General features: G+C 35.5%; 1 protein-coding gene across 1 annotated transcript in view; it reads left to right on the forward strand.

The window, feature by feature from the left end:
- Window positions 1-25,626, forward strand: part of WDR25 (WD repeat domain 25) — a 59,167-nt gene that overhangs the window by 19,997 nt on the left and 13,544 nt on the right. The window contains exons 3-4 of the mRNA XM_021549723.3: window positions 12,990-13,137; window positions 22,273-22,403. Of these exons, the coding sequence (XP_021405398.3) occupies window positions 12,990-13,137; window positions 22,273-22,403 (279 nt within the window). The remainder of the gene's footprint in view (window positions 1-12,989; window positions 13,138-22,272; window positions 22,404-25,626) is intronic.

The following is a 25,626-nucleotide window of genomic DNA, read 5'->3' on the forward strand; positions in this document are numbered from 1 at the left end:
GTTATTGCTTGCTAAATCAAGTGTGTTCCTCAGGCTTTAGAACAAAACAGGGGAGGGCAGTGGTGTTTATTTTACAAGAATCTAAATATTAAATTTACTTCTCTAGTTAAAAATAATTCAATTGGGTCCTGTGTAAATGCCAGGCAATGTTTGCAGGTGTTAGTATGTTCATATCTGCTCCTAGATAACTCTGTCATTAATTCATAGTTTCAAGTCAACATCCACATAGGAGAAAGTTAGCTTTTAATCTGGTCCTAGGGTTTTAGCAGGAGCTAGTATTTTTATTTCCAGTTGCAAAGGCATGCTCTCACACCAGCTGTAAAATAAAAATTAGTGATACAATCTCCATAATATAACAAAATCACAACAAATATGCAAGCTTGTTACCTAATTTCTAAACTATTGCTGGAGAGCATAGTAGGAACTTTTAACATGTAAAGTTCTGAGTATTTATATATGCTTCCACCCACACCTGTGTAGCAGGACTTCTCATTTGAGCTATACTCCTAGTTAAATTCAAAAAGTCAGTTACATCTGGAAGCTAGCTTTTAAACATTTGGACTCCAGTAATAATCTCTTTTTGAGGTACAGCTTCTTGTGTCTTAGGTTGCTGTAGTTTTTCTTCAGCTTATATCTAGGTAAGTATACTTATATCAAGTATATATCTAGGTATCTAGGTAAATCAAGTATAAAAATTTTATATGCTTATTGGCTTTAGGGAAAAAAACCCTGTATTTTTAAAATGAATATTGGATCTGTGTTAATGTTTTTTGAATTTATTGTTAAAACAAACAACCTCCAACCTATTAATAAAGAAAAATCTATTTACCAAAGCTTTTTGCAGAATGTGATAAAAGTAAATGTGGGAATCCAGGGCTTCCCTCTGGCTGCCCTCTGTCACAGATTGAATGTTAAAATTTGATACAAACTGTTGTGCTTTGTATTAATGAAAAACATAATCAAAGATCTCTTGTTCAACTTCAAGTGGGCTGTATCACTGTACTACATTGTAAGAATGTAAGTGAGCATTGAAAACCCTCTACTGACTAGATGTACATAAGATTTGCAAATTACTTACCAATGCCCTTTGGGACAAAGCTCTTTGTGAAATCATTGTCAATAACTTTCTGTTGAGTTGACTTATGGAATAGGTTGTTCTTCAAGATTTCACAGGAGAGAGATTAAATGTTATAAAGTACAAAGTACAGAAACTCCGCAGGGCAATCTAAATGATGTTATAGGAACTGAGCTATATTACAAAGAATATTAAACATATTTGCAATCTTCTATTATTTGTTGCATGAATGGCAGGTCCCTTTTTGTCTGGTGGTTTGCATGGATATGCAAAGCAGAAATAGCAAAAGCTAATCAGTTTTGTTTTATGTAAAGATATTAATTTGTACATACTTGTGTTCCCTAAAAGAAAAAATAAAAATCTGAGTTTTCTAATGATGTGTGTTGATGCTGTGCAAATTGCTTGGCGAAGAGGAGCTGCTGTATTCACTTCATTTGAAAAAGGAATATACTTGAAAATAGCATGGCACAGCCAATGTTGTTTATCTGTGCTAAAATTAGTGTGAATTAGTCAAGTTTCAGTGTACCTGAGGCAGCTGGAGTAATGCTGGTGGGGGAAACAAACCCAAACCCCCTCTTTAGTGTAGAGACACAGGGATATGAAGGGTGGAAATGGCCCCAACATGCTGGAGATAAATGTGGAAGTGAAATGTATTAATTATGAGCAACATAACATGGGGAAAGCTGAAAGGGGAGGTGAAGCTGCTGCTTGGATGGAAGCTGGAAAAAAAAAATTATAATAATTTAAAAGTCAGGAATTTGCTGAGGGTTAATGTGTGTGGCTGCTGCACACTAGATGGCCATTCCCATCTGTGGGGCAAACTGTTCTGTTGGAGTCAGCAGATCTTATAGGAGGCACTAAATATCCTGGGAGTCAAATGTGTAACTTTGAGAAATCCTGATGTGTTTGAGGCATCTGCCTCCTACACTCCTTGTGAGTGGCCAGGAAATGCAAATATCCTTCATATAATAAATCACTTGAATCTCACCATGTTGCTCATTATTTGATACTCCTCAGCTTCCAAGGCTTAACAGTATTTTTCACAGACTTCATACTAGATAAAATCTACCTTCACACATCCAGTGGAGACCCACCTGAGCAGGAATTCCTGCTGCAGAGATTTGGACCTTGTTGAGATCTTCCTGTGAGTAATTGTCATTGAGGATTATGGGAGGCAGCCTTGTGTTAGGAGCTATCTGGAGGCTCATTTTTTACATAGGCAGAAACACTTCCCATTCACATGCAGCAATGGGATGTGTGTGTTAGAAGGCAGAACATTCACAGCTCACAGAACAGTTTGTTCCAGGGGAAGCAGGAGACCAAACCTTGCACTGAGAGACCTTTGTCACTTGGCCCATAAACTTCTTGGAAGTTTTTCCCATTACTTTCTTCAGTGCTTAGGGACACATAAGCATCATATTAACTCAGTAATGGTATAAACAATTGTAGTAAAGCAGAATGTTTTCCTCAAGAAAAATGGAAAAATTCTCAGTCTGGGTGACCCTAGTGTAGCTAGAACAAGTGGAGGTTCCTATATTGTACATCCATCCTGCTAAATAACATCTTATGCAGAAAAATTTTGAGAAGACCTCAGCCAAAGTTTATCCCTGCAGCCTTCAGGCTAGCTGCTTCAAAGCAATTTAAAAATATTGAGTTTAGTTTTAAAAAACCTATCCAAATAAATTACCTATTTTTTTTTTGTGCTCTCTTGTTGTTCTGGTTAATTCGATTTCACTACAAAGTAATCTCTGTTACACAACTAAAATTTAGCATTATCCTCAGTGTCACTTAAATAATCAAACTACTTATTGTATTTATCAAAATGTTTTCTGCTCTGGGTAAGGAAAATATCTGCTCTTACTTCAAGACCTTTACTGAAAGAACTTAATCAAACAGTGGGCTTGCAGTTATCATTTCTCTTCACCCCTGTTTCTGAACTGCAGGATAAGGCTATTTCTGGGGAAACAAATCAACATGTTAAAGTTGTACAGCTGCCAGAGTGGGCTCTGATGTTTCTTCCTCTGAAGATGGCTCCAGCTTATTTCTAATTGTGTGATATAGCTTCAGTAAAATGCTGCCACAAGCTGTCGTGGGCAGCCCTGCATTATTGATTCATTTGGACATTGAAATATGCAGCCAAAGTCAAGTGTAAGATAACTTGGGTCCTGCACTTTAATATATGTTCAAAATTTGCAGTTCTCGGTGTGTCTAAATTAGTGTAGTTTTCAGAGGTTGTATCTTCCAGGCCTTTTAGAAGGATGAGAAAATGTTGTGTGTAATGTGATCGATTCATTCATCTCCACTTGAGGTCTTGGTTCTGCAAGTTTGTGCTGAAACCAGGAGTGAAGGGAGGTACCAGTGCAGAGGATGCTGAACTGACATCTCTGTCCAAGGGTGTTTGCTGCCAGCTCTGCTGCTGTCCCACAAGTCTTGCTGGCTTTTAAAGGACTCTTAGGCAAAAGGGTTCTACTTAGAGTGGTCTTGTATCCCTGAAAAGTAAAGTGTTTCTCCAAATCTTAGAATAGGGGAAAGAATGCTGCTCTTAATGTCTACTGCATCTCCATTCCTTTGGAATCTTTCCTTTTCAAGAACAAAGGAGAACTGGTAAAACTAGCTGTCTGCCAGAATAAAAGTCAAAAGAATGATCAATGTGTTTAGAGGTCTTGATCTCATTTAGTGAAGACTTTATTCTGTAAATGTCTGCAGTTTTCTAATGTCTTTTAAAATGATGCATGTGGTATAAAACATTCTAACAAACAAATCTGTGCTTTGTAGAAGGAATCAATGTGTTTTGAAAGTCTAACAGTGTAATTTATTTCCCTAAAGTTTTTAAAGGAAAATAAAATGGTTTCAGGAGAATTTTCTTACTAATGATATTTTGGTCCCAAGGAGGGAAGCTAGAACTGTGAAGAATTCATTTGCCAATGTAGAAAAAAAATGCATAAAAGTAATGAAAATAGGCATGTCAGTTTACTTGCAACTTAATACTGTCAAGAAATGTAATGAATAAAAAATGCTAGCAACTGTATGATGGCTGTGTTTGAACAGTTTTATACAGGTTCTGACATATTAATTAAAGATTTAATACTTATTACCAGAAACTAGGTTGCTTTTTTACATCCCTCTGTGTCTTTGCCAATGTGATTATAGTTGACAAAGCTGATAAAGTTTGATAATTCTTAGGTTCTTCAGCATGTCTCCTCAGTTTTTGGTTTACATTCCCCTGCTGGAGTGGCAGTCATTCCTGTAGAGAAATTCAGATGGTATCTAAGGAACTCTGAGTTGTGTTAGTACTTTTCAGTTGCTCATTTTCCTGGAAGTATGTTTAGTGGCAAGATCATCTTACTGAACTTGTTTCAAATTTTTTTTATTTTAGTGGGGGTGAACCTGTTCATTAAACAAGCGAGAAATATAGCTCCTGCTGATTTTATTTTGTTTAAAGTGATTTGTTGCTTTGTAACATGTTCTTGTGGCAATACAGATGTGCCTTGTATTACATTGTGATACTAAAAATAAATGCATATTTGAAACTCGTAACCCTCATCTCTGTTTAGAAAAAGCAAACTTATCTGCCAAACACACTGCACTGCAGTAAACCTTTTGCCCCTAAAACTCAAAGCTTGGTGCCAAATCTTAACTAGACCTTCACTGGAAATGCTACAAAACAATGAAATGGCCCATGATTGTGGTATGAAACACATTTAAAAAAAACCAAACAAAACAAAACCCAAAACCAACCAACAAAATAACCCTGCCCAAAATCCCCTCAAACATGGAGATTGAACAAGTTCAGGGTGAAATCTTGAAACATACTTCAACAGTATTTCAGTTCTTATCATAGAGATATTAATTTTAGGTAAACATTCTTTATAACCAAGCTCATTCTAATCTCTAGCTTCAATTTATAAGAGCAGCAGGGCTTACTTCTGAATAATTAGATAATATTCTAGCACTTACTTACTTTAATCAAGTGGTTGAATATGTTATTAGTGTTTTGCTAGTCCGTGTTGCTGCCTCCATGCATGTGTTACTTGTGAGTGTTTGGCATCATTTCATCTAGACCAGCTGTGTGCAGGTGCTGTGCAACCCCTGCATGTGCTGGCCTCCCTCTGAGAGGGTGCTGAAACACTTGGAGGGTTGAGCTTGTTTGTCCAGAAACTGCAGATAATTAACAGGGAAAGAATATTGAAAGCACTGAATGGAAATAAGGTCTCAGCTACCCATTTCATCTTTCTGTCTGTAATTCCAGATACGAATGACATCCAAGAAATAGGAATTCACTGGAGTCCATGTTTTCTTTACTTTTTCCATTTCTGAATCAAATGGTTAAAAAAAGAGTTTCCACAGGTGGGATTGGTGTGTCCTGAAGACACATTTGATACAGTGGGAATATATAATTTTCAAATTCTTTAATAGAAATGTGTATGAAATATTTATGTCAGTATTGTTCAGTGTCTTACTGTTACCATTTCTAAAATATAATTTACTTCTTTCAGAAGAGTTCTGTTTGCCAGTTTTGACTTGAAAGGTTCCCGTGGAGGCAACATTAATTATTTATACTGGCAAAACCCCAGATAATTTGTATACTTTAAAATTATTTATGTCTTCATTTTCCCTTGGTTGATTAGGTTTTACTCATGTTACAGGTTAACTTTTGAAGTAGGGAATTGTTAGGTCTATTTAAGAAGTGTAGTAAGTAGCTCTTGCTGTTAAAACTTTATCAAGGATATTTATTTATTGTATATAAACAGATGGGCAGCTCTTGCCACAGTGGTGTGGTTTTTGTTTCCTTTTTACAGAATTTTATTTTCTTTGTCTTGTCCCTCCTTTGCCAAATGAAAATGTCAATGTTTTATCTTCTTCCTTTAGTGTTTTATTAAAATCATTTTATAGGATGCTGACAGCTCGAAGTGCACTTTTGACTGGGTTTTCATTTTCCTGTTAATGGGAAAACCACCCAAACAAAGCTTCACAACTAACAATTATGGAACCTTCCTTGGGGAAAGGAAGGTTTCTGAGGGAGGGTAGATTAAAATAAAATGCCAAATAATAGGAAATGTGTTTCATAGGCGTGGTTGGCATGAAGCTCATGTAGTGCTTGTGCTTAACCTTTGCTGGATTTTTTGGGATTAAAGCTTTTTTACATTTGTGCAAATCAGTTTTCATACCACTGAGTAGTTTCCAGTAGCAGTGCCAACAGCATGTCACAAGTATTATAACTTAAAATGCATCTGCCTGAATAAAGCCCCCTACAAAATTATCTTATGTCTATCTATCTTATGTTTAATATGCTGGGTTATTTTTGGGTTTAGTTTGATTTTGTTTCTGTGGTTTTTGATGGTTTCTTTGGGGTTTTGTTTTTGTTTTCGTTTTTTTTTCTTTTTTGTAAAAGTAGATTTTATACCTCATTGATTTGATTAGTACACTTGCAACATTTTAACATTAAATTTTTTAAGGGAAAAATAACAAATTTAGACCTTATGCTGGCTGTCTCAGGTAACCGAATTTATTCAATTTTTCTACTTTCCATTCTCCTTGTTTCTACAGTACTAAGGGTTGTCTAGTAATAAGCTATCCAAATACAAATTTTTATTCTCTTATTCAGATATTAAAGCAATAATAAAGTTGGCTTTTCCCTTCAAATTAGTAAGATAATTGCATTTTGAGTTACAACTGCTGCAAGAAGAAAACTAGTGGAAATCTGTAAATGTTCCAGTGACAGCATTGATACATACTTCTTACACCATGTCTAGATTAGGAAGAGGGATGTCATTTAAAATATGTTCTCTAGAACACTTTAAACATTCCTGAAACAAGTGTTCAACACATCTGAAAATGTGTTAGCTTTATGTAGCTATACAGAATCCTATGCAGAAAAACTCCTTTTTTGGGACAGTTTGTTTAAAAATTAAGCTGGTATGTTTGAAATGTCATCATAGTCCATGTAACAATCTGAACATCTATTTACATCCTTCATAACTGCTTGCAAATAAGCTTATTAGTACTTGAAGGTTATACACAAAGTGACCCTAGTTCACAGTTTTTTTTGAGCTTAATTTCCTTTTCACATGGTTTAACTGCAGGTTTAGATAAAAGAGTTTGAGTGATTTCTTTCGTAGTTCTTTCAACAAATTTTGCTTTGTCCTACAACAGTATTATTTAGCTCAATATTTTAAGAAGACATTAATTGAAACAAGCATAAAATAGTCTAAATTTTCATGTAGTTGCTTTAGTAATTTATATATATTACATGCCATATCAGACATTTTTGTAAGTCACACAATGGCTTGAGAGGCTTAGGCACACCTAGCAATTCTAATGGTTGGCTATTTATTTCTTCCCTTCCTGGTGTTCTCTTGTCTCAGTTCCATGAAAAAAAGAATGTACCTCTTTATGTAGCCCCTTTATCCTTATTGCTGTGTGTTAGAGATATCCAAGGGGCACTTTTAGCTCCTGGAGTCCTGCCCAAAGCTGCACCTCATCCAGCTGGGGAGTCTGAGGTAGTAGCAGCAGGGGATACCTTTTTATAATTTTTCCATGAGACTGTTTCTGCCCTCTGGCCCATTGATTTTCAAAGAACCTTTTAAAGTACAGATCAGAGCCTGCTTTGAAAACTAGAAGAGATATTTTATAGATAGTCTGGGGCTTCCTTCTTTACTGTATTTGTTAGAAATTGCATGTTAGCAGATATGGCATATTTTTCAGACCTGAATTCTGTTCTGCAGTTAAAAAATAAAGTAAAAAGCCAAATGAGTTTGGTCTCTTTGAGATGCATCAGGGAGCAGTGCTGTTCCAAAAACAGGGATAGGAGAGGCTCATGTCTTCTCAGATTCAGATGCCTGTGGAGCAGCCTGAGTGTGCTGTGGAATGGAGCAGAGTCTATTCTAGTCAAAGCCTGGTAATTTCTTCCTGCATCCTGTAACTCAGTACTATCCCACACCATCCTTGAACAGGGCTGTTTCTTAAATGCCACATTTATATTTATAGTAATTGACAAGTATGAAATGATTTCTTACTGTGGTTCATTAGAAGCCATTGACAGAAGAAGTCGGTAACACAACTTGACACCACTTGGCTAAATTGAGAGGGGAAGAATTCTCTTAGTATGGATGTTATATTGAAATGAACATGGATCCATCCGTTAAAAAACTTTTTAATTCTGGTACACATGCTCCAGAAATTAATTTATTGTTTAGTATTCTTGACTGGCTCTGCTGTAGTTCCTCTATGCATGCAAATTCAAAATGCATACAACTTAATTCCTCACTTGCTTCCAACCTCTAATTTATCACAATTGAATCATTGTTCTCAGGTTCACTGTGCAATTACTGACTGCCTGCTTGAATAGATGCACCTTTCTATTTCTAAAAGTCAGGCTGCTGGGTTTTCTTTTCTGCAATCTAACTTGGAGGCAAGTCCATCATAGATAATCATAGCATGGCAGTGAAAGAGATGTGCTCAATTCCTAATTTATCACTCTTGGTGTGCTTCATGAGTTCTCATATTATTTTGGTTACTCTGCTTATGTTACTGTGGTTTTTTTTTTTTTTTTTTCTGGGAATGAATCCCTAGTTTGTATGATCAGTAAGATAAAGCCTTTCTTTTGTGCCTTATGAGCTGGTTGATAGTGCAGCAGACCCCAGAGCATTATTCTGTGCCTGCTGTTTACTTGAGTATCAAGTGCTTCCCCTCTCCTGCTTCCTGCTGTGACTTACCAAGAGTTCTTATCTTCAACCCAAACTACTTTCTTTTCCAAGGCTGTTTTCCTGAAAGCAGAAAATAGGATCTGGAAACATATCTATAATACATCTCATCTCTTAGATTGTGTAGTTGCTTATGTGCTTTGTGAACTCAAGGTCAAAGAGGTCTGGTTATGTTACCTCAAATACATTACAGTATTTTCATAGCATTTCTAGGCTATGCAGGAAAGCAAACAACTTCTGAAGCCTTTATTTTCAAATATTATGGAGAATGCAAAAGAGTAGTTGAATTACAGTATGCCACAGAGAAAGTAAAAGGAAAATAGCTTTTGTAAAGAAATCACTAGTATAATTTCATCACTTTGCTGTTTGTACCTGCCATTTTGGCCCCATATATGGTCCTAGCAGATAACTATGTAATCACCATAATTTATATAATGGGAGAGGAAATGAAATGAAAACAATTTATGGAACAGAAATGGAAATGCAGTATTATAAATAGTGAAGCCCAGATGAGTAAGAAATATTAGTGAATGATAAACCAGTTTGATAAAGTCAATTTAAATAAAATCAGAAAAAATAAAATTAAAATTTTCATGATATCTTCATGGTATAAATGAGTATTGGCTGTTTATTTCTTTCAAATACTGTATAATTAACTGGTTACTAATTGTAGATTTAGAGGAGTCAATATGTTAATATGTGTTATTTTTCTAATAACAGTTGTATATTTCATTGTATTTGTGATTCTTATAAAGGAAAAGCTTGGACTGGTTACTGTTTATAATGTATAACATTATTGCTTGAGTGTGTGGCAAAAAAATAGGTATTTTCAGAGTAGCGCAATGAAATGTGTGCTTTTAACGTTTTAGCTCAGCAATTAAAATCACAATGGTCACCACAAGATAAAAGAGCAACCTCAGGTTTAATGAGAATTCAGTATTTAATCTAGAAATAATATTGAGTTTCTGTGATAGCTGAGTTTTGAAGTCAAGCTACAACACTTAATGCAGTTGATCTCTTGGTAAAAATAATTTCATATAAATGTATCTTGCTTTGGCAGATCTATAATAATTTGTAGTCCAAGAATACTTGATACATGTGTTTCAATGCCTATGAATGAAGATTTATATGTATCTGTCTCTGTATTTTTCAGTGAACTGTTTCCCATGACCAAGTAATTTATTCTGTATGAGATATTATCTTTATTCCATGTAAATATTGGAGTTTATTCTACAAATGTAATTTGTAAATTAATTAATTTATAATAAATAATAGTTAAATCTAAAAATTAATTGAATAAATAATTCATTAAATTATTGTAAAGGTATTTATTACCAGGTTAAAGTTTAGCAGCTTTTGACATTTTAAGTGAAATTTTTAAAATAGTTCTAAGGCACTTCATATATTAAAAAATTACCTTGAAATTCTTAAAACCATTCCTTCTTAGATTATGGTGTTATGGCCTTTATCTTCAGCCTTAGACTGGTTTTGAAAACAAATTCTTTTCTCAAGTTCATGTATAGATGCCACTCAGAAGAATATGTTTGGGATCCTCTCTGGTAAAGAGGTTGTAATTCATGTTCCCTTTTTGCCAAAGAAGACATGCTTCACAACATCAGTCACTTTAAATAGGATGCTTTAGCGGCTCTAGTTTCTAGAATTTAGAAGTGGAGAAAAAAAGACTAGAAAGGCCTTTATTGCCACACAAGTTATTCTTGACACACTTGACTCTTTCAGTAGAAATTAGAGCCCTGAAATGCCCATCACCCTGGAGAATCTGCTGATCTGACATCTGAGGCTTGGGCAGAGAGATGCAAACTCAAACGCAGAGAACTCATCCTTTTGCAGCCTCTCCTTTTTTCAATGGTGGTGGCTGCCTGTATGGAGCAGGCACCAGCAGCTGAGCAGACATTCCTCTCCAGCTCTGCACAAGTACAGTGGAACTCTCCCACAAGCCTCATTTCTTTCATTTCCCACTGATTAAACAGTGCAAACACACAGGAATGGGGACATGCTTAAGAGGCTCCCTAAGGAAATGCAGACATGATGGTGGCTTTGCAGAGATTCTCTGATGGGATCTGAAGCACTTCTTTGTAATGAAATAGAAAAGATTCTCCATTTGTGCATGGTTAACATCTGTCACTCGGAGGAGGCATAGCCTGGTGCTGTAACCTGGGGCAGACACGTTCTGGTACAGCTGAGCATTCACTGCTTGGCTGAGCGTGTCACCATGATGCCCAGTGAAAACTGATGAAGCTGGGTAGGAGCAGAGAGGAGAAGAACTGGGCTGAAGAGGGATCTAACAGGGGAAGATGTTCCCCTAAGTGCTTGTTTAACTCTTGGTCTTTTTTCCTCAAAACCTGGTTCTGTAATTAGAAGTTTACATTAATGGGCAGTCAATGAAGTGCGTTTCCTCAGTCAAAACTGCCTTGCCCATTCAACTTTAATTCCAGAAAGCATTGTAACACCACCATTACCTGGGCAAAAAAGAGCTGATGGAAAGTAAAACAGTGGAGAGAAATGTCTTACCTGGTAAATTGTCCCTTGGGTGTTGTCAGTGGTCTCATCCACAAGAGTGGATCACTTGTTCCAACTCACATAATGGAGGGAAATGTGCAGCTTTAAGGATGTGCTATTTCCAATTATGTAGCTTTTTTTAAATGAAGCATAAACTCAAAAGTCCTGTTGGACTTGCTTTACTTTACCTTTCTTGTGAAAATTGAGTTTTTGTACTTAATCTCTAAAACATGACAGAAAATATTGGAAGTATGTACCACCTGTTTTTCCTTTCATCTTGATTCATTCATTAGCTTCCTCATACTAAAAGCCCTCCAAGACATAATTAACTCTTTTTTGATACTGTGAAACTTGAAACAGTCATTCAAACTCATTAAAAGAGAGAAACTTACTCTCAAAAGCAGTTTAATATTACAATTTCCCTGATTTTTTAAACTTGTGATTAGGGTAGAATATTAAGGATATGGCCCTCACAGTTTCAATCTTTACTGGCTACTCAAGTAATTAATGATAATTGGTTGCTTTGCATTGCAGAGCTGTGCTTTGTGATAGATCTTTTGATAAAATAATTTTCTTTAATGGAATGTTGTCTTCTGAGTATGCATTATGTAATGATACTGTCAGCAAGTCCTTTTTGTCCAGTAAGAAGAAAATATTGAAGAAAAAAGTACATTACCCAAAGTCTTGCTTTGTTCTCCCTCTTCACATTTTAAGCTCAATAGGTATTATATTGTACATCCATAGGATATTTTATAATCCAGTTTTTACTGAAGAAGAACATTTATTAGAAAATAGTTTTGATGTTTAGTCTTCTGTCACAGAACTGATCTTACTGGATTTTTATATGGGTCAGTTGTTGCCAAACTTCTAATTTTATCTTAGAACTACGGCAGAAATAGAACCATGAAAAGCATATACTTTTCATTTTTGTCAACTGTACTTGATAACTGAAGTCAAAGTAGTTGTATTTTCTAAAATATATAACTTGGAAACAAGTATCTGTCTCTTTTAAAATTGCTTTTAAAAGATGAACAGGACTATTTCTGTTCTGAAAATGCTACTTGTTATATAATTTTAAAAAATTGGAAAACTAGTAGGATTTTCAGAAATTCTCAGCATCAACTTAGTTCTGTCCAGAAGAAAATAAAAAATGAGAGGACTTAAACCAGTCCTTAAAAATCTCCATGTAGCTGCATGATAATATTCTTATCTGCTTCCTCAGTGAAGTTAAGGTAAAATTCTACTTAAAAGTACAAACTGAGAAATATTATAAAAGCTCATGTATGGGCAGATATGAAAACTGTAGTCTGCCAGTATTATTCTTCCTTAATGGAAAGCAAGATATGATGGAGACAAAAATTTGGAAGAAAAATTATTTAAAAGTAAAATGTATTTGGATACATCCCTGCATAGAGTAGGACAGCATTATGAATGGGAAAGTATAGTGGGAATTGAAAGCAATGTAGAAAATTCAACAACAAAAGGGAGAAAACTGTATTACTGATTTGTGGCTTGTTAATAAAATGTCCTAATTCTAAACAACCATGAAATTATTTAAAACCATTTTTTACAGCTTAGTTGATACAACTTCAGAATGTAAAGCTTTCTCAACTGCAATGATTTGCTGTAGCAAATTATTCTTGAAAAAAAATACTGTGATTCTTTGTAAGGGTGTCCTTCTCCTTCTTTTTAAGGTATGGGATGCTGTAGATACAGGCTGCTGTTTAAAAACCTACTCCTGTCACTCCTGTGCTGTTCGAGCTGCCCAGTGGTCATCCTGTGGAAGAAGGATCCTCAGCGGGGGCTTTGATTCCATGCTGCATTTAACAGATGTAGAAACAGGTAAAGGCCATGAAGAATGCATTATAGCCACTTCTTGATTGTGTACAGATAACTTGGGATCTTGCTTGCCTTACTCTTTCTTCTAAAATATAGACAAGTCTGTAGATGAAAGTTAGAGTTCTTGAAATGTGACCTTACTTAAAAAATGTATTTTGGCAATTAAGAATAGTTGGAGAAGTTTCAGAAAACTGAAATATCTTACAGTTGAACAATCACTGTAATTTCTGTTGTTAGATACTACCCAGATGAATGGAATGGAATGCATGTTTTTATGTTCTGTCACCATCATTCATTAAAATGTTTGAGCAGCCTCTTAAAGCTGACTTCAGTAACATTTATTCATATATTTATTTAAACATAGGCTTGTATCTCATTCTCTGTTGGGTTGAAGTTTGTGCTTGAAGTTAATTAGGTGATTTTTTTTATTTTTTCTGAATAGGACCTTAATTATGAGTATAGAAACTTAAATTCTGGTATGAAACCTTGAGAATGAACTTGTGTTGCTTTGATGCATTTTTGAATTTGATTTGGGATTTGATTGTTGTAACCTTAACAACTAATTTCCTGGATGCTGTGTCTGCTTATGTCTCCTTCACAAACTAAAGTGCTTCTGTCAGCTGTATTCCTTCTCTCCTTAATGGATGTTACCAACATCCAGCAGCATTCACTGGAGCTGTGCATAATGGGACATCTCTGTGTGTGTGTATGAATTAGATCCAAAATGGAATCTCATCAAGGGAAGAGTTGCAATTTTACATTTCCCACTTTAGTTTATTTTAAAGTGTTTAACTCCAGCAAATGTGCAATATTTTTTGTAGGACTACAATAGAAATCGTTACAAAAATTACAAGTGATTTTGTCTAGGAGGATTTTCACTTGCATAAAGCAAGAACTACATTGTAAGTGAATATCTGGAAAGCAGAAGTCCTATTCAGATGAAGTGGGAAAGCAGCCAAGAAAATTTTTAAATATTGTTCATATGAGAAAAAAGTTCTTTTTCACGCTCCAGGAGTTTATTTTTCTCAACAATAGTTGTACCAAAAGTATTTGAATTCAATGATGGCTGGAAGGGAGCAGTTGCAGTGTAGGAATGTAAAATATGTTACAAAATACTGATGTTTTGAGAATATTCAGCTTTTTTAATGGGGAAAGGAGCTTTATATACTTGGAGTAATAGTACAGGAGGTTAATATACTAAGTCATTAATTTGTTAGTCTTCTACAGCAACCTTTCTAGTTCCACATATAACTGAATTTTACTAATACATGTGGATTTATTTTTGTCTGTAATGCTTAAAAATTCTAAATAGAATGGCTATCTTTGTAATGGGATGTATGGCAACAGAATAGATTTTGTGTGTCTGAGTAATTTTTCCCTACTCTGGGAAAAATTTGATAAAATCATAGAGAAAATTCCAAAGACACATAATTTAAATAATATGCTTTAATTTACAATGTCTCTTCAGTTTAACTAACCCGTAATGGGACAGAAGTCTGGATTAAGTTGATTATAGTGATTCATTTATATCTCTCTAGGAAATGACAACAATAGCAATATTTACTAAGTGTCAAAGCAGATAAGTTTGTGAAGGGTTCTTTCCTTACTGACTTGTAAGTTATAGGGTGTTTCTAGCTACTTAAATAAATTGTATGTGTGAAATTAATGCTTATATACTTGGAAATATCAGGTATTCATTACTGTCTTATTTAAAGAACACAGAATTCCTTGTGGTTCCTCTGAACTGCAGTTGTGATTGGACCTGACTTTCACACCTCATTTGGAAAAGCATAATAGGAGTGATCAGTTAGTCTGATTTCCTATGTATGCAAGCCAGTTTCTGAGTTCCTTCCCTGTGTAAAGTTACTCTTCATACATTTCAGTCAGTTCTGTTCAGAGAGACAGGGCAAGCAGTTTGCCTCTGGAATCCAAATCAATTTTATATAAAAAGCCTCATTTCCATTTGAAAAACACTAAGGCATCTATAAGATTTTGATTTACATTAGTTCACTGAATCATTCATTCCTCCTCATTCTTCATCAGTGCTGAGATGATTTCTTTGATTAACTTCATGTAGATGTTAGAACTGTTCCTTCACATTGGACTTTCATATACTTTTTTGGACTTCAATCCTAATTACTTTCCATTGCTAGTGTGAACTAACTGGCAGTGTATTTAAATGTAGTAAGTGCATGCCAGTGGGATTTTATAAATAATAATGCTCTCTTTCAGGCTCTGTGCTCTTGTATGTTTTGTTCTGATTCAACATTTTTCCAGTCATTTCCTAAAATCTAATCTTTCTTGTCTTTGTTTTCAGTATACGTTTCATATATTACATCTGTGTTATAAAATTTGCTACATGCCCTTCACTAAAAGAAACCTAATGATCTATATGGAATGACTTAGAAGGTTTAAAAAAGGTTGCAAATACAGCTTAGTACATGCATAGTATTGAGCTGCTGAGTTGTGGGGGATTTTTGTCATTTTCTGTTGGGAACATAGTTTTTGCCCTTTTAAATTGAAATTGTAGTCTGGCTAATTGTTCTGGGTCTGATGAAGGTTAGTTATGATATTTCTCAAAGGAATGTGTCAGCAATTTTTTAACAAACAGCACTAGAATAAATTCTTCAGGAAATCTTCTTTCTAAGATTGGACTTTAATTTGGGTATCCCATGTCATAATATATTGCATCTTCTGGAGTGTTTTTTTCAATGTTTATGATCTAAACAACATCAAAATAGAAGCAAACACTGAAATCTCATTAATAATGAAACAGAATTTTTGTTGTTGGCAGAGAAATCCTGCTATAAGGCTAGAAGACACATCCATGAAATCTTATCCTGGAGTTTTACACCATGAAACCTCTCATCCTTGTGTATTTAATGCAAGTTCTTAGATATAAAAAGATCTAAAATACTGCAAGCACAAAAAATGAGCTGATAGGAATCTCAGGATGTTCAACAACGACATGCATCTGGAACGGAGTAATCCTGTGCAACAGACCAGGCTGATGCTAAATTGGTTAGAAAGAAACTTTGAAGAAAAATACCTGGAGGTCCTGGTGGTGAATATGAATCAGCATTGCTCTCAGCAGCAAAGAAGGAATGTCATTCCAGGCCAGATCAGGAAGTATTTACCTGCTACGTAGGGAAAACAATACCAGGCTCTTCTCAGAGATAGGCAGTGAAAGGATAAGAGGCAAAGGAGCAATGTAGGAACATAGAAACTTGGTGGCTCAGCTCAAGGGTCATCAAATGCTAAACCAGGCTGTTCAGAGAAGCTGTGGAGTCTGTGCTTGGAGATACCCAGAACTTCAGTGGACAGACCCTTAAGGAATCTGCTGCAGCTGGACATAATTTGAGTAGGGATTCAGACTACATGATACCTGGAGGTCCAACCTACATGTTACTGTGATGAAGAACAGACAAGAGAAGAATATGAGTTAATGAGGTACAAGGAGTTATCTTACTGTGGTTTGGATAATAGATAATAGATTTTGCTGGGCAAGTATTTTTTAAATTCCATTTTTGTAAATCATTATTTGTTATATTCAAGGGCCATCCAGTGCCGTAACACCAGGATGTGAGGCTAAGACTCTCCACAAATATGGTTTTCTTAAAAGCTGTTGTACACATTCAGTGTGGGTCAGACCAAAATATGCATTAATTTTTAAAGAACTCAAGGTTATGCATGAGTCATTCACATGAGTGTTTCTGTGATTAGTAGCACTTTGCATCAGGCAAGTTCAGTACTGCACTGTGGAGATTCATGAATATTGGTAGATCCAAAACATGCAGATTTACTGTCTGTTACTGGTTAATATTTCTTTTATTGTCCTATTTAAAATGCATTATTTTGTTATAAAAATAAAGCCTTTTGAATATTTTCACAAATATGATAATAATGCAGCAGTCTGAGACTCCCTGTTTTTTTTCTCTAATAACACACAGTCATTTTCTATTACTGGTAGTTCAGACACATTGTTATTTACAGAGTATTAAAAAGTGCTATAGTCCAAGAGCACTGAAAAAAATGCTTTTCAAATATTCTAGGTCAAATACATTTGACATTTAACTTCTGTTACATCCAGGTGTAATGGAGATGCTCTACCAACTTTGGAAGGGTAATTGTATTTTTAGAATTTATTTATAGCTGTTTTATTTTTGGAATGCATGTTTTATTAATCAGTAGATTTTTCATTAGTCACAAATGAATTGGTATAATAGCATAGGCAGAGCATTGGCTGAGTTTTTTGCTATTTGCATATTGTAGATACTTTTCATTTCTTTAATATTATGACAGAGGGAATGTTCCAAGAAATTTTGGCACCTTTCCTAAGTTGCCAAATGCTGCAGTTGTATTTTAGTTCATGGACTGAGCTTACTTTCAAATATAATTTCCTCAGAGTTATAATGAGAGAATTTCTTAATGGAACATTTTTTACCTACCAAGAGAATGGTTCAAATTTTCTTTTGTATGTATTTTCCATTCTAATTTGATAGTCCTATAGATATAACATTACTATTTTTAATGTACTCATATTTGTTCACATAGGAGTTCTAGTTCTCTTACCTAAACATCACCCCAGGAAAGCTGTGGCATTCCTCTGTTCCTCCTTTTCTCTCCCAGCACTATTTGAGGAGTATGTTTTAATATGCAGAAAGCTTTTATATGTCACCTCAGAAAAAAACCTAGTTGATTAATATTGTTTTTGTTTGCTTGTTTATATTTTTTTGAGTATATGCAGGCACCTCAGATATGAGGTCAAAGGTTTCCCCCAAAATTCAGCAGTTTTCTGAAATAAGTTGAGCATAGTTTAGGGGTCACTCTCCAGCTAGGGGGTAACAACATTTTACTTTTTATGCTTACTAGTATAAAGCCTTGCTGAAAAGTACTTATCCTGGGAATGTTTCAAAAGTTAATAAGAGAAAATTATTTAATATTTCAAACATCTTCACTTGCTGTGAACTTGTGAGCATGTAGGGACAAAAATTAGGAAAAATATGTAATCAATATAACTTTGGTTCTTGAGAAAATAATCAGGCCATTTGTAAGCACACCAAGAATGGAGAAGTAGCAGACAGCATTGATTTGTAAAGAACAAATGATGTCTAGTCAATCTAATGTGTTTTCTCACTATTGTACATGAGAGGGACTGTGACTGTAATGAAATATTTTTGTATATGTTGTTCTATGTCTTTTTCTAAACACAGAGGGAAATCCATTTTGCTAAGCAAGATTGCTCTTGTGTCCTTGTAAGTCTCAGGCTTCACCTTTCTTTACAGAAAGACAGATTACAGATTAGAGTAAGGAAGTAAATGTTTTAGGGTTATGCTGGTAGGTGTGTGAACCTGAGGACCACTAAGCACAGTTACAGAAGCATCCTGTGCTGAGCAGCTGTGCTGATGTTCTGTGAAAAATTCAGAATGTTAAATAGCCTTTAAAACATCTGATTTCATAGCTGAGCAGTTTCACAGTAGGCTGCTGCATAAAGAAGCAGAAACATATATTCAAGATATTTTTAAAGATTTTTTTCCGTATTGTGCATGTTATTACTATGTTACTGGCAAGACTTTAATGCTTGGAGAATTTAATTAAAGCCTTTAAGGAACATAAAACACTGCAAAAGATATAGTAGATATTGTTACTGAAATTGTGAAAATTAAGGATTAGAGAAACATTTGATTTCTGCTTTGGAATAACAGCCCCTTAAAAAGAAAAATGAATGATATGTGGTATGGATTTTCCCTCAGTTAGCCAAAGAAATTTTCAAAAGACCTAATTTTCTAGTCTATAAGTTGGTTATGCTGCCTTTAGGAACTAAAATGCAATAAATATATACACAATAAAGGTATATACAAGTGTGCTGAGTTATACCTGCTATGAATAAGGGGTCTTCTCCTCATAGGCCATCTTTTTCAATATATAAAATAAGGCTCCCCAAAGATGAATATTTCATTTTAATAAAGTAAGAAATTGTAGATAAAAATATGGGTAACTGGAAAAAATTATTTCCAGAAAGGTGGAGGAGGATCTTTAAGAAACACTGGACCTGGATTTCCCAAGCTATGGGGTAGGTTCCATCATAGCAGCATTACAGCCTGGAAAGAATAAATTCTGCTCATGGTAGTATAACACACAAAGCAAAGTTTGTACAGAAAAAGGTTAAGAGTTGAGTTCAGTGTCTCAAATTAATGAATTGCATGAGCTAAAATGCCCCATGTCATCTTTTGTATTGATCTGTTCCATCACTCAGATGGATATTTTTCCTAAATTTCTGAGTGAATAGTGAATAAATTTTAGTTGTGACAACAAGAGTGTTTCCTTTCTTTAACACCTTTTGAGTTTGTTAACTGCTGCTGTTCAGTTTGTCTGTATTCCAGTCTTGCTCATTTTCTGTGACATGGCAGTAGAATGGAATTCATGTATATATCTAATAACACTGCTTACTCAATTTCCAAAAAGAGATGTTTGATTGAATTTCACTTTGGGGGGATAATGAGAGAGGGAGGGTTGTCTTTCCAAGTGTTTAATTGGAGAGCCTGAGCTTTTAGTATTTGTTGATTGTGACTGAATTAAGTAAAAAAAAATGGTTAATAGCTGCATCAAATCATAAGGTGACAGCTTAAAATAGGAAAAAGAATGAGGTTAAAGAGTATAGAGGTGAATAAAAAGCTCAAGTTGTTTGCATTAATTTTATTTGTTATTACATTGTGATGTAGAATTCATAACACTGAGAATATTACGGTTTAATTATGTTAGTGACTGTCACGGAGAGCTTTTGGATAAATTGCAGCCTCTAGAAGACAGGAAAAGGGCAAATTCAGTGCCCACTTCTCTTTCAAACAGGGAGAGACAGAGTAGGGAACTTGAACATTTTAGTTCCTGAAGAAAACATCAGGCAAATTATTAAATTACTTAAAAGCAGTTGGGAATGAGATGGAAAAATTGACTAATTAATAACAAATTATGTTAAATCAATCTTTCTTTGGAAAAGGTAGGAGATCTTGTAGTTGGTAGATGAAATGCATCTTGAACTAAGTGCACATCTTTTTTCCCTGTGTTTTACCTGAATTTCTCGTGTCTTAGGCTAGAGAACACAAGTATTTATTATACAAAAAGCAGTTTTGAGAAGTCCTGTGCAGGTAAACACATAGCAAAGCCAGTGATTGACAAAAGCTTAAATGAGGAGTTCCCCTGAATCAGTTATGGATGTGTCTAATGCCATTGGGACAAGACACTTTGTGAACAGTGATCACTTGATGTGTCCTTTGTAAAGCTGTGTCACAGGATTAGGACAGGTAGGCTGCATTTTTTGCTAATTTCTGGCTGCAGTCCCATTGAAAACTTGTTGATTATACTCCCAGAGTTTTTATTAAGCTGGGAACTAGTAAGAAACAAATTCCTTTGGGAATAAAGTGCTATTAAACTGAGTAGTGAGCCTCCATGGGGTAATTCAGTATTTTCTCAAGTGCTGAGGGTAAGATGCCTGTGTATGTGCCTTTTGTAAAGCCCCCCAAATTATGCCTGGTAGTGGTGTACATGGCAGTAATATCTTGTTGCTCCTATAACTGATGATTTTAATACTTTCTTCCTTCCCTGTGGAGTCTTTTTTTTTTTTTTTCCCTGTAGGTGTTGGGGTTCTGAAAGGTTCCATGGCAAGAGATGGTCACAGATATGACTTGTGGAGAAAATCTCTGCTGCTCTGATGACTTTTTTTGTCCTTTTGGGGAAGGAACTCATGGACAAAATTAAGTGTTTCACTTAGTAGTGACAGAGAGGCCCTTTAGATCTTGCACTGGCATTTGGTGGTGAGTCATTTCAAAAAAGGACAAAAATCCCCCACAAATACCAGAATTCACATAGAACAACACTCATCCCTCCTTTAGGCTCTCTGTAATATTTTTCCCAATCTTTTCCCTTGATGAGCATGTGTGATGAAGTAAAACCTTTCTCTTCTTTAAACTGAATAAGTAAGTAATTTTACAAGTCTTAGCCTGTGTAAGTTGAGTTCAGTAGATGAGGAAAATGGAACTGATGATGAAATCAAATAATCAGCTCCAGAGAATAAAATAAGCATTAAAAAATCAGTGTGAATGATTTTTAGTATTGTACACCTAACTGACAGAGTTTATATCTGTCAATAATGTTTTTAGCTGAAAGCATTGTCAGTTGTTTAAAAAAGCCTGTTTTAAGATAACCCTCGCATAAAATGCAAATTAAAGAATATTTTAAGAAGATTTGATCATAGTATTTTAAAGGAATTTTTTTGTATTAGTTCTGCAGTACCTCCTTCACTGGTGCTTACAGCAGTAACTTTATTTAATGTAGATCTTTTTATGGGATATGTAGAATGCAAATCACAGTTATTGTGAAAGTGAGCAGATATATTTATTTTGGTCCATAGTGCTGTTCCAAAAATTTTATTTCAGTGAATGTACAGTAATATCATGAATTTGTTAGGATGAAAGGGAGCAGTGAACTGTGGAAAAGTCCTATAAATTAACGTAGCTGAATTCTGTTGTGTTCCAAAGTGCAGGCAATCCAATTGATACTAACCTCAGGATCCTGTGGAGATTAATGTGTACAATTAAATGTTGGCAACGGGGTATCCACGGGAACAACTATTGCTTTCATATAGTGGTTTGCAAATTATTTCCTACTTTCAAGATGATGTTTCACTCCTACCTTTGCTGAAAGTTAAGTAAACAACTCAAGAGTTGTAATATAGATTGGGACGTGGTATTTCTGTACAGACAATGTTTTATTAAAGTTATTTTTGTCTCACTGAAAAGAAGACTGGCTTCTCAGTAGGGAAACATTTAACCATTAGATTTATGGTTTTCTTCCTGCCTGTTTTCTGAACTGTGACCTTGGTGGAGCTCCTCTCCTTAGAGTGGGAACCACTTGTTGTCTCCTTTCAGTGGTGCTCATGGGCATGAGTAGGAGCAATTTCAAGTGGATAGAAATTAATGAGTTGTCTTTTATTTTCATTAATTTGACTAGCCCCAGATGTTTGAAGTGTGTTATTATAAGCATGTTCACTTTTAGCAACCTTGTTTTTGAAACTAAGTTGAAATTAATAACATATTTCATTTTCTGCTCAAAGTTTAATGTCTGCTTGTCATTTGATTTTAGGGAAGCAGATATTTAGCAGCAAAACAGAATTTAGGATCAGTGCACTGAAGTTCCACCCTACAGAGTCAAATGTTTTTGTTTGTGGAGGATTCAGCCCAGAAGTTAAAGCATGGGATTTAAGGACTTCTAAGGTAAAGCAAATATTTTTTCTTTTTCTTTCCATTGTTTCCTAGGTTGTGTGTGCTGTGTGTTATCAAGATGATAGATGTACTTACTGGTCTTTCATTGAAATGTTATTCTGAGGTCTTTTGCATTCGTCACTGTGTTCCTATTCATTGATATGAATCTCTGTAATGTGTTTGTAGTGCTATGAGGAACATTGTACAGAAAAATTATATTTTTTTCTTTCTGTAGGTATAAGTAACATCTAATTAAATTAAACAAAGCCAATAGCTCATTTGAGGCTCATGAAAAGTCAGGAAGCAGTACAGTTAATTTGCTCTTCAAGCTGTTACACGTGGGTCAGGATGTGTGCTTTATGCCTGTACCTTATGTACAGAGGCCTGGAGCAATTTTTACATGCACGAAGGGCCACAGAGGTGTGAAATGCATCTGCTTTTACTTTATCATGAACCAAAAAGAGCAGCATGCTCCCAGCTGCCATTCAGAGCTCAGGTAAGACCAGAGCTGTACTCTGCTGTAAAGTAAGCAACATCCTCATGCACAGAACAGCTCAAAGAGAAGCAGGGACTGTAAAGTGATTAGTTCTTTGTTTTCCTTTGAATTTCTCTGTGGGTAGATCCTACTCATCATAGTTTGCCATCTGTTTGCTCTTAGGGATGGCAGAAGGGACCTGAAAAAAGATAGCATAGTCACATCTTGTCTCTGTCTGTGATGTACTAAGAATAACAGGTGAGAGATAAAGGGACATGCATTTCAGGTATGAGGGCTCTAACAGGAGAGCTCTGAAATCATTGTGGGAATTGCTCTGTTGAGGAAACAGAGTATTCTTGTGCAATTAACAGTCAAGTTCCTGTGCTGCAGTTGTTTGTCACTGATGTGTGAGGAAAGCATTTAATTATGTAGGATCTCTACCACACGAATAAGTTCTTAAAAGAAAAGCATTATAAATACATATTGAGACTGCCACATCTAAGTCTACTCTGAAAATAAAATTACTGTGAGTTTCAGAGTTAGAGTGTTAGTATGAAAACCTTTGTAAAAATTGATGGGATGTATTGCACCCATCATACTTGTATGATAGCTAGTTTTCCCTTCATAGGGATGTGAAGAGGTTCTCAAAGCATAGGTCTGTGAAGGAAGATGGTTCTGGTTTTAAATTGCAAAATATAAGCACATTTAATAAAAAATACCTATGTAACTTTTTAAAAAAGGAAATTAGATTTTCCATTTTCACTGTTATTAGTGGCAGGGAATTGAAGAAGAAAGACTAATAGAAGTCTTTACTCTTGAAGAGCAGGATCGGTGGTTTCATAGCATGGAAATGACATAGCAAATACAGTTTTTTTTCTTGAGACTCTCATAACAGTAGAACTTAATTGTGGAGAGGAGGTGCAATCTGTGATTGAATACTTCAATGTCCTTTTTAACACAGAGAACCTATTGTTGTCATGGTATGCTGAACTGCCTTTAAAGGTGCTTCAGGAACTAAATGGGTGTCATCTTTTAAGGCTTAAAGATTGTTGATTGTTATGTCGAATTTGAGTTCTTTGATTGTAGTCCAGGAGAAGATGGCAGATGTAGGTGATAAAACATTATTTCTTGGATTTTTTGACTTGGTCTAATAATATTTTATATATTATTTATAATATAACTACAGGAAATGATCCTTTAGTTATACACGAAGTCAAGTGATAGTCTGGCTGTGTACAAAGCCACAGACATTCTTTTACCCCATGTCATTTCTTTATGATGGATTTTGCACCTGTGCGTATCTTTGAGCAGCCATCTATGAGAATCTGTGAAGATGATTTCTCTATAGCTTTCTATAGATAGAAATCAGTTGTGATTGATGGGCATGGTCATGCCAAAACTGGCAATGCCTCCAGCCTGTGTGTGTCTAGAGTGTCCAGTCTTTCCAGACAGAAAATGATAACTGTTCTGTTCTGCAGTAACAAATGGCTGAAGCCACATGTTGCAAAATGTGCCTGTCTGGGCAGTGCTCATGTTGTGTATGGTTCTGGAGGAATATGTCGGAAGTTTTTCAGAGGTGGAAAGACACAATCTCAAATACTGATGTTGGAGAAGGCACTTCAGTTTCAAGGAAATAGAGGATTCATTTACAATGGATATTTACAATCCAAGACTTATGCTTGAGTAAAACTTTTTTTTCAGCAATTCTGATGCCAGTGATTTTGATGACAAGATCTGAAGACTATGCAAAATTGGCATTGACTCAAGTAGAGCTAAGGGGCTGGAGAACAGATGTAAGTGCTCGTGCTGGATAGATTAGTTCTGAGTTATCTCCTGAGTCTGCTACTCTCCTGTTGTCAGTATCTTTGTCAATCTTCAGCAGTTTTAACTTTGAACAGTGTTATAGTGTCACCAAGAGAAATGGCTTGAAAAATGCAGTTCTTGGCCCTTTTTCTCCCCTTGTGAATTGTCAGAGTTTCAGTGGTGCTTTCCCTTGGCACTAGACAAGGTATCAAACTGTATTCCTAGCAATGATGACAATAAATGTGTTTGTTTCTTAAAGCAGCTCCTTCCTTTTAGGCTTTAAATTCTGATGGTCCCTCAGTTTAACCACTGAACAGTCAGTTGATATTTCTGGCAAACCTGATTAAAGATCAGACCTGCATAAAGGGAGATTCAGAAAGCAGTTTTTTGTGAAGAGGAGCATGTGATGCTTAACCTGGACAGAACTAGCAAAGTACCACAAACATCCCAGGCTGTGATTGCCAAATATTGCCAACCACCTCAGCCTGATATTCTGCAGAAGGTGCCTCCTAAAGAAATATGTGCATCTCTGTGGACTGGAGTTTGCTCTTTGGCTGTCTTGGGAAGTCTTCTCAGTGAAACTGGTCCTGAAAACTGGTGGGAGAGAAGAAGCATGACTGACCTTCACCGATGAACAGTGTAGCTGCAACAGGCACAAGGCAAACAGAGAGTGGTAGCACAGAGTTTACATGAGGCAGCAACAGAGAACAGACAAAGGTTCCTGAGATGGAGGTTAGCCTCACCTGTGGATCATTACTGCAAAATATTGTAGTTACATTTCAAACTCTCAGGCATAGAATGAAATGTTGGTCAGGCATGAATTATCAGTGTCATCAGTATGTCATGTCTGCCACTTCCTGGTTTTGGGGGATTTCAATGGATTCTTCAGGTATTCCTGCTTTCAGTTTATATTGTTATCTTTATTCAGAAATCTTATCCATTTTACACACTTATAGC

This window comes from Lonchura striata, chromosome 5, assembly GCF_050655825.1.
Source record: "Lonchura striata isolate lonStrDom1 chromosome 5, ASM5065582v1, whole genome shotgun sequence".
NCBI lineage: Eukaryota > Metazoa > Chordata > Aves > Passeriformes > Estrildidae > Lonchura > Lonchura striata.